Genomic DNA, 22,194 nt, shown 5'->3' with positions numbered 1-22,194 from the left:
GTTAATTTAAAGATATCTCTATGCAAATTGTGTGTTTCTCCTAGAATCATACAGACTGGATTTCCTTTAGTTCAGCATCCTACCGTCATCACCACCCTATCAATATTATGATGTTTACTGTTTTTAGCAACATCATCATTGCCATTAACACAGTGTCTCCTGTGTGGCCGGCATTGGACAGTTCATAGCACCTCAGTGAAGTATGTTATTATCCAAGTTTCTTAGATGCTATAACTAATCCTTTGGAGACTAAGTTGCTTAAGATGGCACAATTAAGTGCCAGAACCAAAATTCTAACTTACTTATATGTTGACTGCCTAAAATAACTCAAAAAAAAAAAAAAAAAACAACCAACCTGTTGATAAACAAAATTAAGAGTATCAAAGCTGTTAAAGAACAATACCACCTTGACTGAGTGTATTAGTTTCTGAGGGCTGCCATAACAAAGTAGCACAGGATGAATGACTTAAAGAACAGATGGATCATGTTAACAGTTCAAGATTTTATCCGTATTGGTTCCTTTTGAGGCCTGTGACAGAGAATCAGTTCCAAGCCTCTTACTTCGCTTCTGGTGGTCTTCAGGCAATCCTTGGAGTTCCTTAGCTTGTAGACACATCACTCCAGTCTCTGCCTTCATGTTCCCATGGGTTTCTCTCTGTGTGCAAATTTGTCTCTGATTTCCTCTTTTTATAAGGACGCTAGGCATATTGTACCAGGGACTCACTCTGCTCCAGTGTGACCTCATTCTAATTTAGACCTCGTATATGTAATGACCTCTTTCCAAATAAGATCACATTCTGAGGTACTGAAGGTTAGGACTTCAATGTATGAATTATTCAAACCATAGCACTGTGTCTTAGTATTATCTCAAAATGGGGGAAAATTGGGAAAGGACACGTATGGTATTTTATGCCTCGGTTGTATGGTTTTATGGCAGATCTTAAAAAGTGGAGTAATGGTTGGGACTGGACAGAGTTTCTGACAAATTAGTTTTAGATTGGCAGGCAAAATGAGAAGAGAAACATAAACAAGTTTTGATAAATAAGCTGTTAGTCTTGCTAGGTAAGCTGTTCGGTTGATTCATGGTCTTATTATCCAAAAGTACATATATGCTAGAGCAAACAGCTAAATTATTTTTTTTATCACAGTATTGTTCAAAATAGGGAGTGGAGAGTATGCTTGATCACAGAATTATTTAATATATAGGGAATTGCAATTATGTTGGTTTCAGTTCTCATCTGTATGACTTCTGAGTCTATCAACTACATAATCCTAACTTTCTTTCCCACTACTGATACATTCCAAAGTAGTCTGTTCTGCTTTTGGATTGCTCTGATAAATAGTTCTAATAGAATTCAAATTAAATTTGTTACCTTGTGCGCTCATTGTCAGTGTAGACTGGATTGAATGTGTCTTTTCCATGATAGTTTTCAGAAAGATTATTTATCTGTCATCTGCATGCATACATATATCCTATCCCAAGTCTTATATTTTCTAGATAAATAATTCTAGTTGCTCCAGGTTTTCAAATAAAAGTTCCATGTTAAGTAATTACTTCCTAAGATGCTTGTGCTGTTGATAGCTGTAAGAGCATTGTTTTAGGTAGTGTCTTATTAGTCCATTCGAGCCGCCGTAACAAAGTATCACAGACTGAGTGGCTTATAAACAGCAGAAATTTATTTGGTAAATTCTAGAAGCTGGAAATCCAAGACCAGGGTGCCTTCATGGTCAGGTGAGGGTCCTCCTTCAGGCTGCAGAATTCTTGTTATATCCTCACATAAGGAACTAGGGAGCTCTGTGAGGTTGTTTTTTTTTTTTATATAAGGGCCCTGATTCCAATGGTGAAAACAGAGCCCTCATGACCTAATCACATCCCAAAGGCCCCATCTCCTGATACCATTGCTTTGGAGATTAGGATTTCAGCATATGAATTGTGGAGTTGGAGCAGGGCGTAAATATTCAGACCATGGCAGATAGTTAGTTATCAACATCCTGTGTCTTCTTGCATCCTGAAATCTATCTACTCCTGCAAGTACAAAATGTATTACAGTATCTCGATTCACTTCAGTCATCTTAACATTAAGGTTCTGATGATGCAATATGTTACCACTTTATTGGCAGCAGGTAAAGTCACGAGGTCATTCTACCCCAAATATATCTTACTATTGTTTTGAAGTAAGTTTTGCAGTGTTCAAAATACCATGTACCCTGTCACCTAGGCTTTTTTTAAATCAAAAACATTCCTTTCTACAGCCTTGTAGCATATAATTTAATATATAAAATAGAGAAAGGGTTTCAGATATGGGTTTTGTATCCAAGATATCTTACTCTACAGTAAGTCGGCATTTGGAAAAAGGGGGAAGGGACTGCATGCAAATAATCATATCTTCTGAGTAAGAAAACATTCTTTTGTAAGTACAAATAATGTTGAGTTACAGAATTCTGCTCATTTTAATTTATATTTTGTGATTGGTTAATTAAATCAGTAGAATGAAGTCCAACAATCAAAAGAAACCTTAAGGCAATTTAGAGTCCTTCTGAATCTTTAAAGAAGATCCAATAAACACTTGAAAAATAAAATCAATGAAGAGTTTAAGTTGTTTATTTGCTGGTTTTCCACAGGGTCCGAGTTTTCTCTCTGAGGCCCTTTTCCCTAAACATGCAACAAAAATTGAAGAAATGGATCCTTTTTTCAACCTTCATGAGACCATTACCAAGGTAGGAGAGAAACACTTTCATGAAAATGTTGAGAAAGTTTTGTTCTTTTTGTTAGTAGATGGAAGAAAGGAAAATAACCATCAAGAAAAATCTATATATATATTTATTTGTAGAATATATTAGGAAGGATTCTAAGTATCTCCTATTATTTCACTAAGGAGTAAAGATGATAAGCAACTCAATCAAGATCAAACAGACCGATAATTGATGATTTGTCTTCAAAATCAATTCTTAATAAAATTCTTAATCTGAAGGTAGACTTGTGGTATATTCTCAAGTGTACCCCCTTCACTTTAGATTAAGGGCAATACAAAATGAGTCTTTGAATTTCTATATCTTGAAAATTTTGTTGCAGTATTTAAGGTACTTGGTTGTCTATGGGACTTTTTCATTGCAGTAAAAAAAAGAGGGGGGGCTACTTTTTTTTTTTTTTTTGAAGATAAAGACTGAACTTACAACAATTGTTTTTACTCAGTGATGCTCATACCTATTTTTACTGTATATTCTTGGCTGTGAGTTTATGGAATGAAGAAAATTAAATTCTGGAGTATGGAACAAATAAGTTAAATGTTCTGATATCATATGACGTATGAATTTTTACATTGACCAACTATTGGTTTAATGAGTCATAACCTGCCTTTTGGGGACAGAGTTTGCAGAGAATATTGGCATTTCAGTACCCTTAAAGAATCCATATTTATATATGCTTAGTTGAAAGATTGACTCATTCTTAACTCTTCCTAGTGAAATTTTTCAAGGCTGTTTTTCTGCTTTAGAACGAGGAATTGTGGTATAATAACTGAAGTCAATGAGTGGTAATAGAATGAGCTCAAAATATAAAAACTAAAATTCTAGGTCTACCCTGGCATTTAAGAGCTGTGTGAATTTTTTCTTAACTTTTAAAATCAGAGGAGTTTGGACCATATTTTACTTAAAATTCTCCTGAGCCAAAATTTCTGAATTTTAACTACATTTATAACTTTTTTTTTCTTTCCAGTCTATTCTAGTTCCTTGATTTAGTTTTGAATATATCCATCCTATGATCATTCATTATTAGCAAGATAAATGTGGCCCCCACTCCCAAATAATAACTCCATAACATTCAATATCTTAAGTAAATTCTTAGTATGTGGAGAGAAGATAGATAGGTAAATAGATTGGATAGATAGGAAGAAAGAGATACCTATATATGTCCGTATCTTTTTGAGTATGTATCTATAATTTGGATGAGTGTGTGTATATATATGTACATGTATGTATAAAAGTATATATATTCAAATATTATGGATACTTAGTCTAGATTTATTTACTTATTTTTAAGTAAAGCATTAGGACATTTTTAGGGCAATGAAATCATAATGTTTTCTCCAATTTTCCTGCTTTTCTCTGGATCAGGAAATTCATGGGTTTTTTTGGTGGAGGGGGCAATTTGAGACCATATTGATATCAGATATATAATGAGATGAAGTCCCCAGCCAAAGAAAATTCTAAGGTTTTAATTTTAGAGGTATAAAAATACACCGATTCTTGCTGCATGAGTTCTTGGCCACACTACAACTCCTGAGAGAATGTTGGGAAGCAAGGATGGATAGGTCAGAAAGGGTATAGGGGAGCAGAGAACATAACCTAAACTTATATATGAGGTCCGTACTTAGTGTGAAACACCCAGAAAATAAAAGAGCATTTGATAGAAGGCACACATTTGTGCACAGATATTGTTACATGTTCTATGTATATTTTCAACTGTATTTCTTGTATAAATAGATGTTTAACCTATTAAGTGGATGGTGGAAAGAATTCTATATCTATGAAATAACACTTAAAGTACAGAAGCAAGTGGTCTGTGACTTTTTTGATGACCACATATATTTACCTATGTCGATACTGTTTCCCCAGTCATCATTTTACCTGTGGTAACCAATCATGTTGCAGATATAGGCCAAGGGAGGAAACTGTGCTTCAGAATTTCAGTCTTATTCCACCAGTATAAAAACTTGTGGAGCCATAGGAAGAAGTATTTAATAGATACTTTGTTTTAAAATCAGATTTTCTTTCATCAACAACATAATAAAAGTATAAATATAGAGGGCTTGAGTAGAGCACATACTAGGAAATATGGATTTTGATTCTATCTTGGCTACCAACTTGTTATGTTATTTGGTAGAACTTTTATTTTCTACATCAAGAAGGGCTACACTAGTAATGGCTTTTCTCACTAGGATTCTCTGAGGTTGGAAAGATAATGTGTACATTTTCTCTGGAAATGCAGTATGTATGTAATTGAGTATAATTATTAACACATTAAAAAAATACTAGTGCTAATATCTTCAAAGTAGACCCTGACCTACATAGTCTAAATTTAGCTTTACTTTAAAGATAAAAGGGGAAAAAATCACTTAGATATGAAAGCATACAACTAAACTAATTAAATGCTGAGAGTATACTGACAAGTTAATGTGTACAAATGGAATATAAAATTGGTGAAGAATTTTAGAATATTTTGTTTCAGTAAGGATAATAGTGGTTATCACAGTACATCACGTATTTGGTATACTTCTATTCCACACAGTAGTGTGAGATTATAGAAATAGCACTGGATTTTAAATAAAAAGACATAGCTAGGTATAAATTCTGTCACTGTTAACTATGAAAAAATGATATGAAATATGAGGAACAGTTTGTAAAATGATAAAGCATTATTTTCATTGATATATCAATACTAAAACTTTTTCAACAGTTCAGAAGCAATTGAAATATTGAAGATATTATTTCTTATTTCTCCCAGTAAAAGTTTAAATTTGATAAACAACACAATAACACAATCACATATTTGATGTTTTCTAACTAAATACAATAAATACATACATCTTATACAAACTTTTTAAAAATATGACTATTCCTTTCAAGTTACTAACTTTATTTTAGACCTTTGTGATAGGTCACAAATATAATTTATGTCAAATTACATTACAATTTATAAATATGAAAAAGTTAAGAATTTATCTTGGTGCTTTTCTGAATTCAAAAGAAATTAAAAAATAAACCATTCTCATACATGGGATGTGAGATGTGAATTCTAGCAAGTTTTTTTTCAGTGTTGTCTTGTAGTTCTTTTTCTTTTTTTTTATTTTACAGAGTTTGAATTTATCTTGGCATTTGTCTTTTTGATATAAAGCATGAGACCTAAGAAAATAATAAATGAGGCTCAATATTGCTGCCAAAAGGTATAATTTCATCATGGCTTCAATGACAGTCAGGTGGTACAGTACAAAATTGCCAAAGGGTGACACATTACATTGATGTTGAAGATGTTTTCTTATCCTCTATAATTACTGTAAAAAATAGCATTTGTTTTTTAAAATAATCATAAAAGCCAAACTAATTCTTCCAGAGATTGAATATGAGGAAATACCAATATAAACCTTAGCTGCTTAATCCTTTAATAAATGAATTAAAATCACTATAGATTTATGTTTTGAAAAAGGCTTATTTCTCCTGTGTGTAGGAATTTTCTAGTTATAGTTCTAAATCTTCAACATTTAGCTCATAAATTGTTATTAGTTATCTAAGCATTCTTGTAGTATACTACTGTAATCCAAGGATGAAACAAAATACTTGAAATACAGAACAATTAATACATAGGAGTGGGTTCAAGGGAGTAAACAGATACGCAAATTATTTCAATATAACACAGTAAAAGAAGTGATGGTAATATAGACAAGGTTTGGGAGGGAAGAAGACGGAACTTTTACCTCTGACTAAGAGACCTGAAGAATTTACCAGAGAGGTGATGTTTGAAGAATTTAAGAATTTAAACTTTTATCTTAATGTCAATGAATTTCTTCTGAGAGTTCTTTACAAAGCAAGTTATTGGTAGTAGTGTATGAGAAATGATGATGTGTATTTTGGAAAACAAGGCAGATTTGAGAGACATTTTTAGGATTAAATAACAGGATACATAATTTGCTGGATATGGGACATAAAGCAGAATGAATAGTAAAGGATAATTTGAATAGTCCTATCTCGGACAAAGTTGATATTACTGAATTAAGTAAATTAGGGGCTGGCCTAAAGAAAGTGATAATGAGTTTTACATTGGCTATGTGGAATTTTGCATGCCATAGGGCATCGAGGGAGGTATGTCAAGGAGGCAGGTGGCTACATGAGGTTAGAGCTTAGAAAGAAGTAGGATCTAGAAATGTATTATCTAATATAATAAACAATAGTCACATGTAGATTTAAATTGAATTAAAAAATTAATTAAACCAGAATTTTATTTTCTCAATTTCATTAGCCACAATTCACTTGCTTAGTGATCACATATGGCTAGTGGCTGCTGCATTGATTATGGAACATTTTTATCATCACCAATGACACAGATGGTGTTACCTTAACAGTATTCATGCTCGGGACAAAAAGCAAAATGGGAGGGGACAAAGGACCCAGGGTAAAGTGTTTCATGGAATCTACAGGAAGATAATATTGTAAGAAAGAGTTAATGTTCAAAAGCAAATCCACCCACCACATTGCACCCATTAGGATGGCTAATGTCAAACTACAAAACAAAACAAAGTAGAAAATATGTGTTGGTGAGGATATGGAGAAATTGAAACCTTTGTGAACTGCTGGTAGGAATATATAGTGGAACAGCAGCTGTGGGAAACAGCATGGCAGCTTCTCAAAAAATTAAAAACTAGAGCTACCACATAATCCACCCGTTCTACTTCTGGATCTACTTCATGATCCACAAATTCTACTTTATGTAACCTACAGAATTGAAAGTGAACTCTCGAAGAGATAATTTGTACACCCATATTGATAACAGCATTATTCACAATAGCTAAAATGTGGAAGCCACCCAAGTGTCCATAGATAGATAAACGGATAAGCAAAATGTGGTGTGTACATACAATAGAATATTATTCAGCCTTCGTAAGATAGGAAATTCTAACATTGCTATAACATGGATATACTTTGAAGACGCTATGTTAAGTGAAATAAGCCAGTTTCAAAAGAAGAAAAATACTGTATGGTGCCGCTTACATGAGGTTCCTAGAGTTGTCACGATTATAGAGACAGAGAACAGAATGCTGGTTTCCAGGAGTGAGGGGAAGAAGGGAATGGGGAGTTACTGTTTAATGGGTGTAGAGTTTCAGTTTTAAAAGATGAAAAGAGCTGTGGAGATGGATAGTGGTGATGGTTATACATATGAATGTATTTAATATCACTGAACTATACACTTAAAAGTAGTTAAAATGGTAAATTTTATGTCATTTTTGTTTTACCACAATTTTTTTAATTGGGAAAAAAAGTATATTCACTCAATCTACTGCTTATTCACTGTAACTTGTGAACCAGTTATTTGGAATTTTAAAGTTGTTTTTCTCTTCATTTATGCCTGACCCTCAGTTCTCTGCTATTTTCCTTAAAGAGCTTCACACAGCTTGGTACCCATTTCTTTGGTCTACTTTTAACTGATGTAATGCCCTGTATTTATTTCATATGATTTTATATTTAATGTATTATCACTTTCTTGCTAAAATTTTGTCACAATAGACATCAATAAATGATAAATGATGACTTGTATTTTAAACAAAACAAACACTGTAGCTATGTTTAGAAGAAAAGGACTTTAAAATCAAATGTGAATATAGAGCATTTGGAGTGTCAGAAAAGGTACTATTTTTCATATTATTGAATTAATAGTACTTTTCTTCTAACCCTAATTGCTCTGTATTATATTTTAAAACCTCTGTGTATGAATGGTACATCCAGTAAACCAAAAAAAGCCTTGTACATGTGGTACCATGGAAACCAGCAAATGACCTAATTCTGCTTGTGAGCTTCCTTCAGAAATATCAGTTTATTAGCCCTTTCATTGTTTTTTCCACCTTATTTAAGGAAACACTGGTTCTTTAATAAGTATAGGATATGCAATATTAATATATTTTTATTAGAATATAGTTTTTAAACATATTCTTAAATGGATATACATTTCTTCTTTTTCTTGTATGAGGTCAAAATAGAGATCTTCTACTAAAATTATTTGGACATTATAATATACCAAAGAGAAAAGCAGTAGAAATAATATAGTATTTATTCCTATCATATATATATGTGAGATTAAATTGCAGAATAAGGCAGTATTTCTGTAAAGCCTAGAAATCAAGGCTAGTAATTCTTTTATAGTGTATAGTCTATCAATTTAGTTATATTTGCCCTTACAGATTTTAACTATAAATTTTAACTCAGTTTTGCAGTGTCATGAGCAAAGGCTAATGGTGATGTCCTCAATGATGAAAAAATTTTAATAATTCTAATTTTTAACCATTTTAGTTAATATTAATTGCATTTGGCTGTCTTCATTTGGAAATGATTAACCAGGATCACTTTAATTAACAGAGTCATATTCTAATATATATTTTTAAACATGACTTGTGAAATACGAATCTACAGTTATTTTTAAATGTCACTACTAAATATGTTTTGCCAGTTGTTATTAAGATTCTTAGAGCATGGTAACTGAAAACTTAAAAGAATCTACTCATAACTACAGAATAGAGAGGCAGACTAAAATACAGAATGATTTTATTTCTCTTGAGATGTCATTCTCAGCTGTGACTTAAAAATATAGCTCAGGAGCCTTATATAAAGTAACAGGAAAGGGATGAGACCGAATATTTTTTATTGAGTTTCCTGAATTTCAAAGGCATGTTGTATTCATGAGCTAATAGAATTTCTGGTGCAGTTTTTTAAATGCCTAGAAAACTTGGCTCTGATTTCTAATCTGAATGAGCAAATCTGATTATCTTCCAGGTTTATCTCTGATGTTGATATGTTTGGATAAAATATGAGAATATGTATTTTACTAAGTAAAGCAAACAAAATGATATTCTTTAATCATTTTTATGTATACATTTGAGGTTATTCTGAAGCTGTAGATTTAAAGCTTTTTATTTTTAAAAACACCTTGACATTTTTTTTTCTGCTATGTGAAATTACTGTTTCTAGATGCAAAATGTCTCCGTAGAGATCTATACTCTATGTATTCATGACATGAACTAAACCAGAAAATGCCCCAAATATGTATTTCAGATGCAGAGATTGTACTTCATAATAAAGAATTACGGTTGGAGCTACTCAAGGGAGATGATAGGATATTAAGAACTAACCTCTTATGCTGTGAAATGGAATATTATAGGTGTGTAGTTTATCCATAAATGTATAATTAAACTCAATATCTTCATTTACTGAAATTGGAGATTGTGCCAACTGTATTTTCTCTTGCCTAGAGAGGTTTGGTTTATTGTTTTTCATTATACTGTACAAATATAATTTCTAAAGGCATACCATACTATCAGTTTGTCTTTTTGTTTTTATTACTCAAAAGCAAATTATTACACAATAAAAACTTGTCAAAATTTGACTCCGTTTTTAAAGAGAAGCTATTCATCAAAGTAGGTACTTTGCTATAACATATTTAGAAAGTTACTACTTTATATTAAGGTAGGAATAAGTAGAAAGGCTGTTTCTTTGAGCATATATTTATATATATATATAAAGACTGATTTTGACATGTGTTTGTTACAGAATATAGATGTACCAATAATAGAAATCAGAATAGGAAGTTCTGTGGTCATCTGTAAATAATATGACAATTTTTTAAAGATAGTCAGTGTACTTTAGAAAGGTTTTGTATCAATTTTTTAAAGATAGTGTACTTTAGGAAGTTTTTGTATCAAATTCAAGTAGCAGTAGCCTCATAGAATAGCATTTTTGGTGATAACTCTGTATGCTCTAAATAAAAGTCCTTATTTCAGAGATCTGTAAGTAAGTTGAAAGTGAATTTTGATGTTAATTTCTGCATTTTTTCTCACTTTAAACAAGAGATTCTTTGTCTTTTCATACAATTATCAGATAATATAATTCTTGAAATTCCTTAGAAGCACAGAGACAAAAGGCAGAGTAGTCAATGGATAACAGATTAGCTCTAGATAGGGAGATCAAATGTCCTTTCAAAAAGTACTATTCAAACAAAGCCTCTATATAATGCAAAATTAAAAAACCCCAGGCAATAACCACGTTTAAAAAAAATGTCTAATATAACACAAAAAAATCAGAAGACTCTGGGCAGTCTTTTGGAGTCTGTTATAATGAACTTTGATCATGATACTTCTATATCCTGGGGACCTTATCCCCTGCCCCCAGCAGTGACTATAATAAAAGTTCCCCTCGTGCACATGTGCGCATACACACACATGCACACACACAATGTGGCATTAACTAATCAGTGATACAGTTTTTCATTGCTAATCACTCATGAGTCTTATTCCTTGGAAAACACTTACTTTTACATATACGTACAGACATATATATGTATACCTTCTTTTCCAGGAAAGTCTGAATGTCTAGTGTATTTTTAAAATAATCTTAGGACCAACAAATTCTGCTGTTGGTGTGATATAGAAAATATTCAAAATTGTCCATTTTTTTTAGTGTCTACTAGACACTATAGTCATAATTTGAATTACTCAGTTAGCTCTCTTGAAGATTTTATAGTTGGTATTTTAGGATAGAATGAATGTATTTCACAAATATGAATATTTATATGACACTAAATTAAATTTCAGTAACTGAGCAAGAATTAAAGTTGAAATCAAACAAAGTTTTGTTTGTAAGGCATTGTGATAGAAAAACAGTATTTACTTTGACTCAATTAGGGCTTATTTATTAATATGTCAATTTAATTTTATAAAATCAAAGTTTAGGACTTCATTACATTTGAAATTACAGTGGCCTTGAGCCATGTAGTGGAGGTTCAAATAGTAATAATTCTGCATTCTAAAATAAATAATAATGAACAAGCATAATTATGTTCCCAGGTCATCAAAAAAAGAGTTGTGATCCATATAGTTACTGACTTTTAAGAAAACAAGAGAGGGTAATCTACTGTAATTTCCTTCAAAATTGATAAAAGTATATATCAGGATGATTTTGTTTGCTATTAATGAAGACCCATGTGCAAATGTTTAATAAAAATAAAGGAATTCTATTTTTCTCATGCAACTGTAAAGTCTGAAAGAGGCATGCTTCTGGAGGGGCTCAAACACAGGTCCACTTATCTATTATCCTCTCAGTTCTGCCCTTCCCTCTGTTGGACTTTTTAGCAGTAGAATTTCCTCATGGTACAGAAATGCTGACAGCATTTTCTGGAATCTGTACATAATTCTTTCAAAACAGAAAAGGATCTCTTTTCTAATGACTTTCTCAAGATAGCAAATATATCGATTTCTGGAAAGCCCCAGAAGAAAAAATAGGGGAAAAAAAAAAAAAGACCCCCATCTGATTATTCTGAATTGGTCTTACGCTTATTTGGAATCATTCTTTGTGAATAGGGTGACACCTGTGCTGATTGGATTAGACCTGGTTTATATTAACCAATCACCAAGGAAAAAGATTCAAGTTGCCCTGATTAGCTTAGAACAATCATTCTTACCCTTGGAACTGGAGTCAATCCCATTGACTGCTGCAAAATAGTCTGAATTGTAGAGTAACAGTGTTTGAGAGACAACCACCAAATCTGCTACCAATTATAACAATTTTTTGGCTACAAATGAGTAAGAATCAGTATTTTTGAAAAGACAAAACCAATGCTAAGCAATGGGAGCATGTCTGTTAACAGGTTGCTATGTACTCTGGTATGTGTAGTCATTATCCACCTGAAAGGGAACAGGAGATGGAAAAACTGAGTGAAATACCAATGGGAAGTATTCATAAAATAAGTTTGTTTACTGCATTTATTCCCAGTTTCATTGCATCTTATGAAGCATAAATGGTTGTCAGAAGGTAGAAAACTCACTGTATTCATGAAGCAAATCCCTTTTCCTGTCCCCTTGGTGGACATCCAATGGTAATCACCATATTTACACTGAAACTCAGGGTCATTCTTACTATACCACCTTACACAGCTACTGTGAGTTGATTGGATTTGACATATGAGAGAAGTCTATTAGCCAACATGGATCTAAATTACTCATCAGTTATAACCCTCTGCTTTTAAGGAAGTGACTGACCCTTAGAAATTTCAAGGAATCACTGATTTAAGAAGCCTTACCGCCCCATAAGGAGCTCTGTAAGCCTATGCACTAATTGAAGTAACTAAAAAAATAACTTTTTGGATGGTAACACATTCAAAATATGAGGCACTGTAAAAAATAAACTATTTTAAGATTCTGTTTTTTCCTGCCTTTAAAGGGCTGATACTCTTGTCAGTGTTAAAAACATCTGAATGTATGCCTCTGTGTATAGCAGGATATTTCTGTTTCATTAGATTGCTTACCCAAGAACTTTATGTTTAGAAGATTTTGTTTACTAAACAAGTGGTAAATAATTCATTTAGACTCATCATTATTTCTCCATTTCAACATTGATCCGTATTTCAACCAATACTCCATGACTGCCAGTGAAGTAAAATAAGCATACAAATACTGAGACATTGTGCACTCTAGGTATCCTTCATTGTGGCTGTCGGCATTTATTCATTCCCCAGTTTAATTTCTCATGTCTTAGTCTAAGAGGTGTCTGTGTTTCATATATGGCATGGCTATCAGTGATCAGTCTACAGAATATTATAACTCTAGAATTTCTTTTTTAGCAGTAGTTTATAAGAGCTTCTCTAAAGCCTAAAATTTCTTCTTGTCATATGTAGGCTAGATCAAAGATACTGACATTCAATTCAGTGCTTAAATATACATTTTTATTCAGTGCTTGAAATAATAGTGATGTGTTTTATTGACTTAGGGATTGAACTATTAGAGATGCATATTTATGAACCTGTAGAGATAATACATTAATTGTTATTTGTTTAGGTTGTATTACCAGCAAGTTTAATACATAAAGTATAGAGGAAAGGGGTGTAAGAGAAATGTGTGACATTGGAATAAAGTGTGACATTGAGAAGATGGTAAGGTGTAACAGACAACTTCAGAACACATGGCAAATATTTCTTTAATTTTGAAATATGTGAAGGAACAAAGCATTTGTATAAGTAGTGTATAATTCATTATTACCACAAATCATGAGAATTGTGATCTAAATATAAGATATTTATTAACAAAATATTAGTTACAACTCCTAAATGCTACCCAGTTTATGTGCCATAGAGAACTTGATGTCATCCAAGTAACTAAGTCCCACAGCAAGGAAAGGGAAAGATGGACTCTGATTTCTTTTCACCTCTCCTTACCCATTTACTTCCTCAGCAAAGACCCAGATAGAAGACTCAGATACTCTTTTTTTTTTTTTAATTGAAGTGTAGTCAATTGGCGATGTTGTGTTAATTTCTGATGACAGCGTAGTGATTCATTTATACACATAGGGTGTGGAGAAAAGGGAACCCTCCTACACTGTTGGTAGGAATGTAGTTTGGTGCAGACAATATGGAGAACAGTATGGTGATTCCTTTAAAAACTGAAAACAGATTTACCCTACAATCCAGTGATCCCACTCCTAGGCGTGTATCTGGAGGAAACGAATCAGATACTCGTAACGAAATGGCTCACATTCATTTTATTCAAGTCCTTCAGAGCCCCCCAGGGACAATCCAGCTGCCACTTGCAGGAGATTTTCCTGATTTCAGTGAGTTAATTATGTAATCAAGCAGTCTGTCTCCAGTTGTGTTTGGAAATGTGGTGACTCTGCCTACGGACTTTGTGTCTAAAATTTTAAAAGTTGCCACGAGATGGCTGTATACTCGCAATTGGCAAAATGAATTGCAGCTTCTCCAGGTACCAGCTTTGGAATCTGAGTGCATGAGCTATTTTGTATATAGCTATTTTTACAATTACATTCAACGTACTTTACTTTCAAAATAAAATATGTAACTATTTTCAAGAAACCTAAACAAATTAATAAAAATATATTATTTGGGGAAGTTTAACAAGAATGGGAATCCAGGCATTCAGTTATTTTTCTAAAGAGTCCATCAAAACAAAACCCCTAACTGGAAATATTCACTGTGTTGATCTCTAACATGTAGGCAGCTTTGTAATAAGTTACAGTTGTTCATGTATGTACCTTATTTTCTCTAATAGGCCACAATTTCTGAAGTGCAATTAATCACTATCTTTGAGTGTACTAAAACACCTAACATAGTGACTTTCACTAATCAGTCATAGTAATGACTTGTTAATTGTTTGATTAAATAACTAGAATCTCTTTCTCTTAAGATCTGTTCATTAGTAGATATCTTACCCTCTACTTCAGCTACAGCATAGACCATCACGTTTGCACTAATGCAGTGTGAGTTGGGAGTCACAGGTATAGGAATTAAGCCCTGCTTGGAGGTTCTCTCCCAAACGTTTGGACCGATGGACTAACTCCTTCACCTGTTCAAACTAACTTAATTACCAAACTGGCTTCTGCTCACAGAAGTTTTTCCCAAAGGGTTACTCTTAAAAGTGATCCAATTTTTAAACATAGAAAGATTGGAGGGCAATTTTATGGTTGATAAACTGAGATGTTATCTCCATGCATGATTACTCTTTATTTTTTTGTATACTATATTTTTATTGAAGTATAGTCAGTTTACAGTGTTGTGTCAGTTTCTGGTGTACAGCATAATACTTCAGTCATACATGAACATACATATATTCATTTTCATATTCTTTTTCACCATAATTTACTATAAGATATTGAATATAGTTCCCTGTGCTATAGTGTATGAATTTATTGTTTATCTATTTTATATATATAAGTTAGTATCTGGAAATCTCGAACTCTCAATTTATCCCTTCCCACTCCCTTCTCCCACTGGTAACCAGAAATCTGTTTTCTATGTCTGTGTCTGTTACTGTTTTGTAAATAAGTTTGTTTGTTTGTTTTTACAGATTCCACATGTAAGTGATATTATATGGTATTTTCCTTCATCTTTTCAACTTATTTTACTTAGAATGACAATCTCCAGTTCCGTCTATGTTGCTGCAAATGACATTATTTTCTTTTTATGGCTGAGTAGTATTCCATTATATAAATACACCACAGCTTCTTTATCTAGTCATCTGTCTATGGACATTTTGGTTGTTTCCATGTCTTGGCTATTGTAAATAGTGCTGCTATGAACATTCGGGTGCATGTATCCTTTTGAATTAAGGTTCCCTCTGGATATATACCCAGGAGTGGGATTGCTGGATTATATAGTAAGTCTATTTTTAGTCTTTTGAAGAATCTCCTGTTTTCCATGAAAGCTACACCAAACTGCATCCCCACCAGCAGTGTAGGAGGGTTCCCTTTTCTTTGTACCCTCTCCAGCACTTATTGTTCATGGACTTTTGAATGATGGCCATTCTGACTGGTGTGAGGTGATACCTCATTGTAGTTTTGATTTGCATTTCTCTGATAATTAGTGATACTGAGCATTTTTTCATGTGCCTATTGGCCATTTGTATGTCTTCATTGGAGAATTAACTTGTTTAGGTCTTCTGCCCATTTTTGGATTGACTGAGTTGTTTGCTTTTTTATTATTAAGTTGTATGAGCTATTTATATATTCTGGAAATTAAGCCCTTGTCAGTCTCATCTTTTGCAAATATTTTCTCCCATTCCTGTAGGTTGTCTTTTTGTTTTGCCTCTGGTTTCCTTTGCTGTGCAAAAGCTTCCAAGTTTAATTAGGTCCCATTGGTTTATTTTTCCTTGTATTTCTGTTGCTTGGGTAGATCACCTTAGGAGAACATTGCTGAAATTTATGTCAGATAATGTTTTGCCTAGGTTCTCTTCTAAGAGGTTCATAGTGTCTTGCCTTATGTTTGTCTTTAAGCCATTTTGAGTTTACCTTTGCATATGGTGTGAGGGAGTGTTCTAACTTCATTGATTTCCATGCAGCTTTTTAAAATAATATTTTACTTCTTGGGTATTGTTAAGTCCTCATCATTTAAGAGCTTGAGTAGGAATATTATCTCAGGCTCACAGTGGATATTTTAAAAATCCCTGGTTTGGGAGAATGAGACTAAGGAATATCAAGTAAGTATGGTTCATCATATCTGTTTTGATTAATAATTTCGGCTAATCCAGACTAGTGATATCACAGTGAGAGGAGGGTATGAAGGCAGATGGATATGCCAAAATGAATACACTAAATGATGGGAACATGAGACCAAGTAATAAATGCATGAACAAGAAATTGATGAGAATCTTAGAAAGCAGGGTTATTTCAGAATAGAAAAAAAATGTAACTTTTATATCAGGTGACTTGGGGATATAATAAAAGCATTTTAAACAAGGAAAGAAAGTTATCACTTTTCTGTAACAATATGGGCTTTATTGAACCTCTCTAGGTGATATTTCTTTTGGTTAGCTAGGAAGAATCATTTTTCATGTAGATTACTCATAGATGTACAATAAAAACAATTCATAAATTATTGTAAAAAAAAAAAGTGACAGACCACAAATGATGTGGAAAAATGATAAAAGCATGAGAGAAAATGTCAATTATATTAATTCATCAGCACTCAATTGTTAAGAAATGCAACTATTCAGGGTTGCTTTATCCCCCTGATGTTAAAAATTCAAATGAGAACAGGACTATTATTTGGTCGTTATACCTGTGCTCTTATTTTATTCTTATAATAAGCTTGTAGAGTAGATAGGCTGCTTGTTCTTCTCTTCTTCACTCACTATGCAGTAAATATTATTCTCATTGTGCAGAGAAGGAGTCTGAGTTTCAGAGAGACTGTGTAACTTAGTGAGATATGCATAGACCACACACAGTTTGTTCAAATTGCCGGAGAGCATCATCATTTCCCTTTTCAATGTTTTTTTCATAAATAGCTCCAGCAAATGGGAGTTTTTTCTCTATTCATAATAGTATTAAATATCTTACCCACTATTCATTTGAAGAATATATTCATCCTCTCATGCTTTCAATGTTTAATAAGTGTGTATGCACACTATGCTCTAATTAATGAGAATGCACTGTTCAGTAAGATATGTGTTTATGTGTGTGGGTATATATATGTATGTGGTTTTGTCTTTCACAGAATTTTATGAGACTGACGTGCTGCCCACTGCACTAAGAGGGCCACTCACAGAATTTTATATCTAATAGGAAATACAGAAAACCAGAAAAATTTTGTGATATGCTTTAATTAGTGTCACATAAGGGATGTGTAAGGGGCTTTGGCAGTGCATTGCAAAGACACTGAAGTAGGAACAGAGAGAGAATCGACACATAGGTGCACAGCTGACAGTTCTGACAGGCAGCTTGTTTTCTCAATCCCACATAAGGGACAGAGAAGTCATGTGAAAGTGGGGCAAAGAAGGAGGGAAGTTCTTATCCCTCGTTGATCAAAAACATAAACCCAAACCCTTTCTGACTTCATCTCCCACTTCTGTTCTTTTTACTAACTGGTTCTGCTCCAGCTCCCCTGGACTCTTAACAATTCCTCAAACACAGCTGGCCTGCTCCTGCTTCAAGGCTGCCTTTGTCTAGAAGACTCTCCTCTTGAACGTCCATGTGGCTCACGCCTGCCTTCCTTCAAGTCTCCATTCAAATGTCACCTTGTCTCTGAGGCCTTTTCTGAGTGCCTTATATAAGATAACACCCCATCATCCTCACCCAGCCTTTTCTTCAAAACCCTTACTTTTTGCTGATTTACAATTCTTTCTTTCTCTTTTTCCCTCCCTCTCTAGTTTGGCCATGATTATTTTTTGTCTTCCCTCCACTTGAATGTTGTTCCCTGAAGGCAGGGGCTAGGTTTGTTTAGTTTCCTGCTTTATTTCCAGGTCTGTTTAATTATCTGTTGAACGAATAACTGAAAAGGAATATACAGTATGGCAGGGGAATAAAAGAAAATAATGGGATGGCTTTCTCTCTGTGCAAGGCTTCTCATCCACCCGAGCAATGACTTATTGACTATTTCACTTGAAAGGTGGACATAGGAAGCAGGTCACTTCCTCATCGGTTTCAAATTTATCTTCTTCAAGTATACAGATACACATTCTGATTCCACACCCGACATAAACCAGCTCCTCCCAAGCTAAAACCTCTCTACTTATAGCTGTTTTGTAGATTAAAAATTATTATAAATTCAATTTCTTAAGAAAATAAAAAAATGCATATTATTTCCACAACAAAGTAAGCTAAGCATGAAATACACTTCTTTTTCATGATTCAAATGCCAGATTACTGGTTACCTATCCATGCCATGAGAAATAAAACAAAACAAAAATTACATTTTATTTTTTCAGTGTAAAATATATGCACAAAAGAGAGTATTCATCTACGTACATCTTAGAGGATGATCAACAAGTAAACCCCCATATAACCACCATCCTGGTTAGGAAATAGAACAATGCCAGTCCCTTCCTAGGTGTCCCTTCTCAGTCTTTCTAGGAGAGTGAACCATTATGCTTAGTTCTTTGAGAATCCTTTGATTGTATTTCTTTATAATTTCATCTCCTCTTTATGCATCCTTGAACAATATATTTTTTAGATTTACCCACTTTTAAAATTTTCTACGAGCAGAATTTCAGAGGATGTTTTTGTGATTTGCTTCTTTGCTCTAGGAGGTTTAATGTGGTGGGCATAAAACCACAGAATTTGAAATAATGCTTTTCTTGGCTACTCAAGATCTACAGGCAAATAGAAATAAAGGAGATTGACCACCAGGCATGTCAGCATCTCAAACCTTGACAACTTAGTTTTTCAAGTCACCTTCTGTACATAAATATATCTAAAATAACCACCACCCCGAAACTTTACAGGTACAGTTTTGCCAATCATCAAAGGAGAGCAACTTTACTCAAAAGTCAGCCAATATCTGGAGTATAACCTTAAATTTTTGAATCACTATATTGTACACCTGTGACATAATACTGTACATCAGCTATGCTTCAATTAAAAAAAAAAAGTAAGCCAGTGTCAAATGGCTGCTAATATACATTTGAAAAGTGATTCAAGTATGTCTTTTGAAAGCAGGGAGAGTAACAATATGGGATATCAGATATACATACAAGAAGGAATTCAAGTACATATTTTGAAACCAAGAGAGGGAGAACAGACCCGACAATGTGTATCTGTGGTAGGAAATCCATATACATATTCAAAAAGAGTCTCAGTATTAGTTCAGAAGAACAAAATATGTTTGACTTTGAAGAATAAGCGTGAAAGATATATATTAGTTTGGTTTTAAGTTTTCGAATAGTAACATAAATTTTGATTGGTAATGAAGATAGATTTCCCCATCTGATTACCCTGTTCATCGTCCTCATTGCTGGGTGTAGTTTATTTTCATTACTGTAAAACTTTCCATTGCATAAATACACCAAATGTGTTTGTGTATTGCTCTACTGTTGATGGGTATTTGGGTTTGGGTTGTTTCCAACAACTGTTAAGAACATTTTTGTTCATGTCTCCTTGTATGAGTTTCTCTAGTACATATATACCCAGGAATGGAATTACTGGCACATAAAGTATGAATATCTTTAGCTTTACTAGATAATGCTAAATTGCTAGGACAGCTGACTGCCAAGTCCCCCAAAGACCACCGGAATAGTCTGCTAATTAAGCAAAGTTTATTATACTAATGTTACAAAGACAGGATACCATCTTGGGTGAATCTTAGTAGTATCTCAGGAGGGAATATCCTGGGGAAAATATTTATAGACGATCTGAGTTTCTGGGCTCAAGTTCTAAGCTAAGAGTTTTAATTCAAAAAATAATTGCTAATGGGAAAAATCATGGGAGTTGTTTAGGACTGTTTGGTGGACACAGCGATGGGAAGACTTGCTTGATAAACCAGCTGTTTGTCTAAGCAAGCAATGTATTGTCCGGAGAGGAGAGCTGTTAGAAGAACAAGTTATTTGTCTGGATATATCTGTTCATAGAAGTTGCTTGAAGCAAACAGTGAAGTTATTTATTATCTTGCAGTCTTATCTTCGCAATCAAGAATCTCTTGAAATAGTTAAATTGATACAGGTGGCCTTCGTTGTCAGTGCTGATAGCTACGCAAAGTGGACTCAGGCAGTCTCAGTTTTCGAAGCCATGTGTGGGCATGCTCTTTAATACAGTCATCTGTCAAACTTGCCGTTTTCTTCATTTTTGCACTTAATATGTTAGTGCTGTCTAATTGTGGCTTAAGTTACATACCTTTCTCTGTGCCAAGAAGTCAAGCACCTTTACATTCACGTACTGGCAGTTTCAATTGTCGGATGTTTGTGTCTATGTATGTTTTCTAAATGCCTGTTATAACCATTCTTTTTTTTTTTTTTTTTTAATTAGATTATTTGTCTTATTGATCCGTAGGAGATATTTATATATTCTTGCCATTAGCTTGTTGTCAGTTAAGTGTGTTGCAAATATTTTCTCCCAGATTTTGACTTTTAGTTCCACTCTTTTTATTCTTTTTAATGAACAGTTCTTTGTTTCAGTGTAATCTAGTTTGGCAACCTCTCCCTTTAAGTTTAGTGTTTTTAGGATCTTAAGAATTCTTCTCTGCCCTGAGAAAGTATTCTTATACTACCTTATAAATCTTTGTTTTTTTTAACATTTAAATATTTAATCTATCATAATGATGATAAAAATTGTGATGATTTATTAGGATGCAATTTCCATTTTCAGCCTAATTTACTGAGAATTCTATCATTCCCTAATGATATAAAATAAAACTGTTATATATTAAGTTTCAGTATATGCATAGGTTTGTTTCTGGGCTCTCAATTATATTCCACAGTCAATTTGTACATCTGGTTACAAACACAATACTATTTTAGTCTTATATCTTTGAAATAAGCCTTTCTGTCTTGCAGTTCATGGTACCTGCTTAATTCTTCTATAAGAATATCTCGACTCCTCTTGCCCTTTACTCTTCCATGTGAATGTAAGAACTTACTTTGTCAAATGGCTTACTGGGATAGCAATTGGAATTAGAGGCAGTATATACTTGTCCAATAAATATTTGTTTGATCGAATACTGTTGATTGTCTCAGAAGGTTATTATATTTCTAGTATCAAAAGTAGTAGTGACAATAGCAAGGTAAATAATTGAATATCCTAGTTCTAAGTGCTTCTCAGTGCTGAAATTGTCCTTAAAGGTCATCCTTTAAAACAACTCATTTCTTAGAATTTATGCAACTCAAAGAAAGGAAGATCAAGATTGCAGCAGTATGTGACTGAAATAGGGCTAAAGACAAAGCTCCAATCCCATTTATTCTTTAAAAATATTAAGTCAGCATCTCTATGTATCCAGGGATATAAGAACGAATGAAATAAGACTCTGTGTTTGTCTAGTATTTTGCTGTATCATACTGCCTTTTATGCCAAAACTCTAAAGAGTTTTGCCACTACACAAATCTTTATTAAAAGCCATTACACAAATCTTTATTAAACACAAAACAAAACAGTGCTAGACATTGTTTTAATTGCAAAGGATACAGCAGTAAACAAAGGAGGAATAATTATTGTCCTCATACTGCTGAGAGTCTA

At 33.3% G+C, this 22,194-nt stretch overlaps 1 protein-coding gene across 9 annotated transcripts in view; it reads left to right on the top strand.

Moving 5' to 3' along the window:
• The window catches only part of NAALADL2 (N-acetylated alpha-linked acidic dipeptidase like 2), a 1,180,713-nt gene that overhangs the window by 1,002,901 nt on the left and 155,618 nt on the right, over positions 1-22,194 (top strand). For 8 of the 9 annotated variants that reach the window (XM_074367722.1, XM_074367706.1, XM_045511272.2 and 5 more), the window contains one exon: positions 2,623-2,718. The exons of the other annotated variant lie outside the window; for it this stretch is intronic. In XM_074367722.1, coding sequence (XP_074223823.1) covers positions 2,623-2,718 — 96 coding nt within the window. The remainder of the gene's footprint in view (positions 1-2,622; positions 2,719-22,194) is intronic. 9 annotated transcript variants of the gene reach the window in all.

Source organism: Camelus bactrianus, chromosome 1 (assembly GCF_048773025.1).
Source record: "Camelus bactrianus isolate YW-2024 breed Bactrian camel chromosome 1, ASM4877302v1, whole genome shotgun sequence".
NCBI lineage: Eukaryota > Metazoa > Chordata > Mammalia > Artiodactyla > Camelidae > Camelus > Camelus bactrianus.
This window is presented reverse-complemented; position numbering and strand designations above follow the sequence as displayed.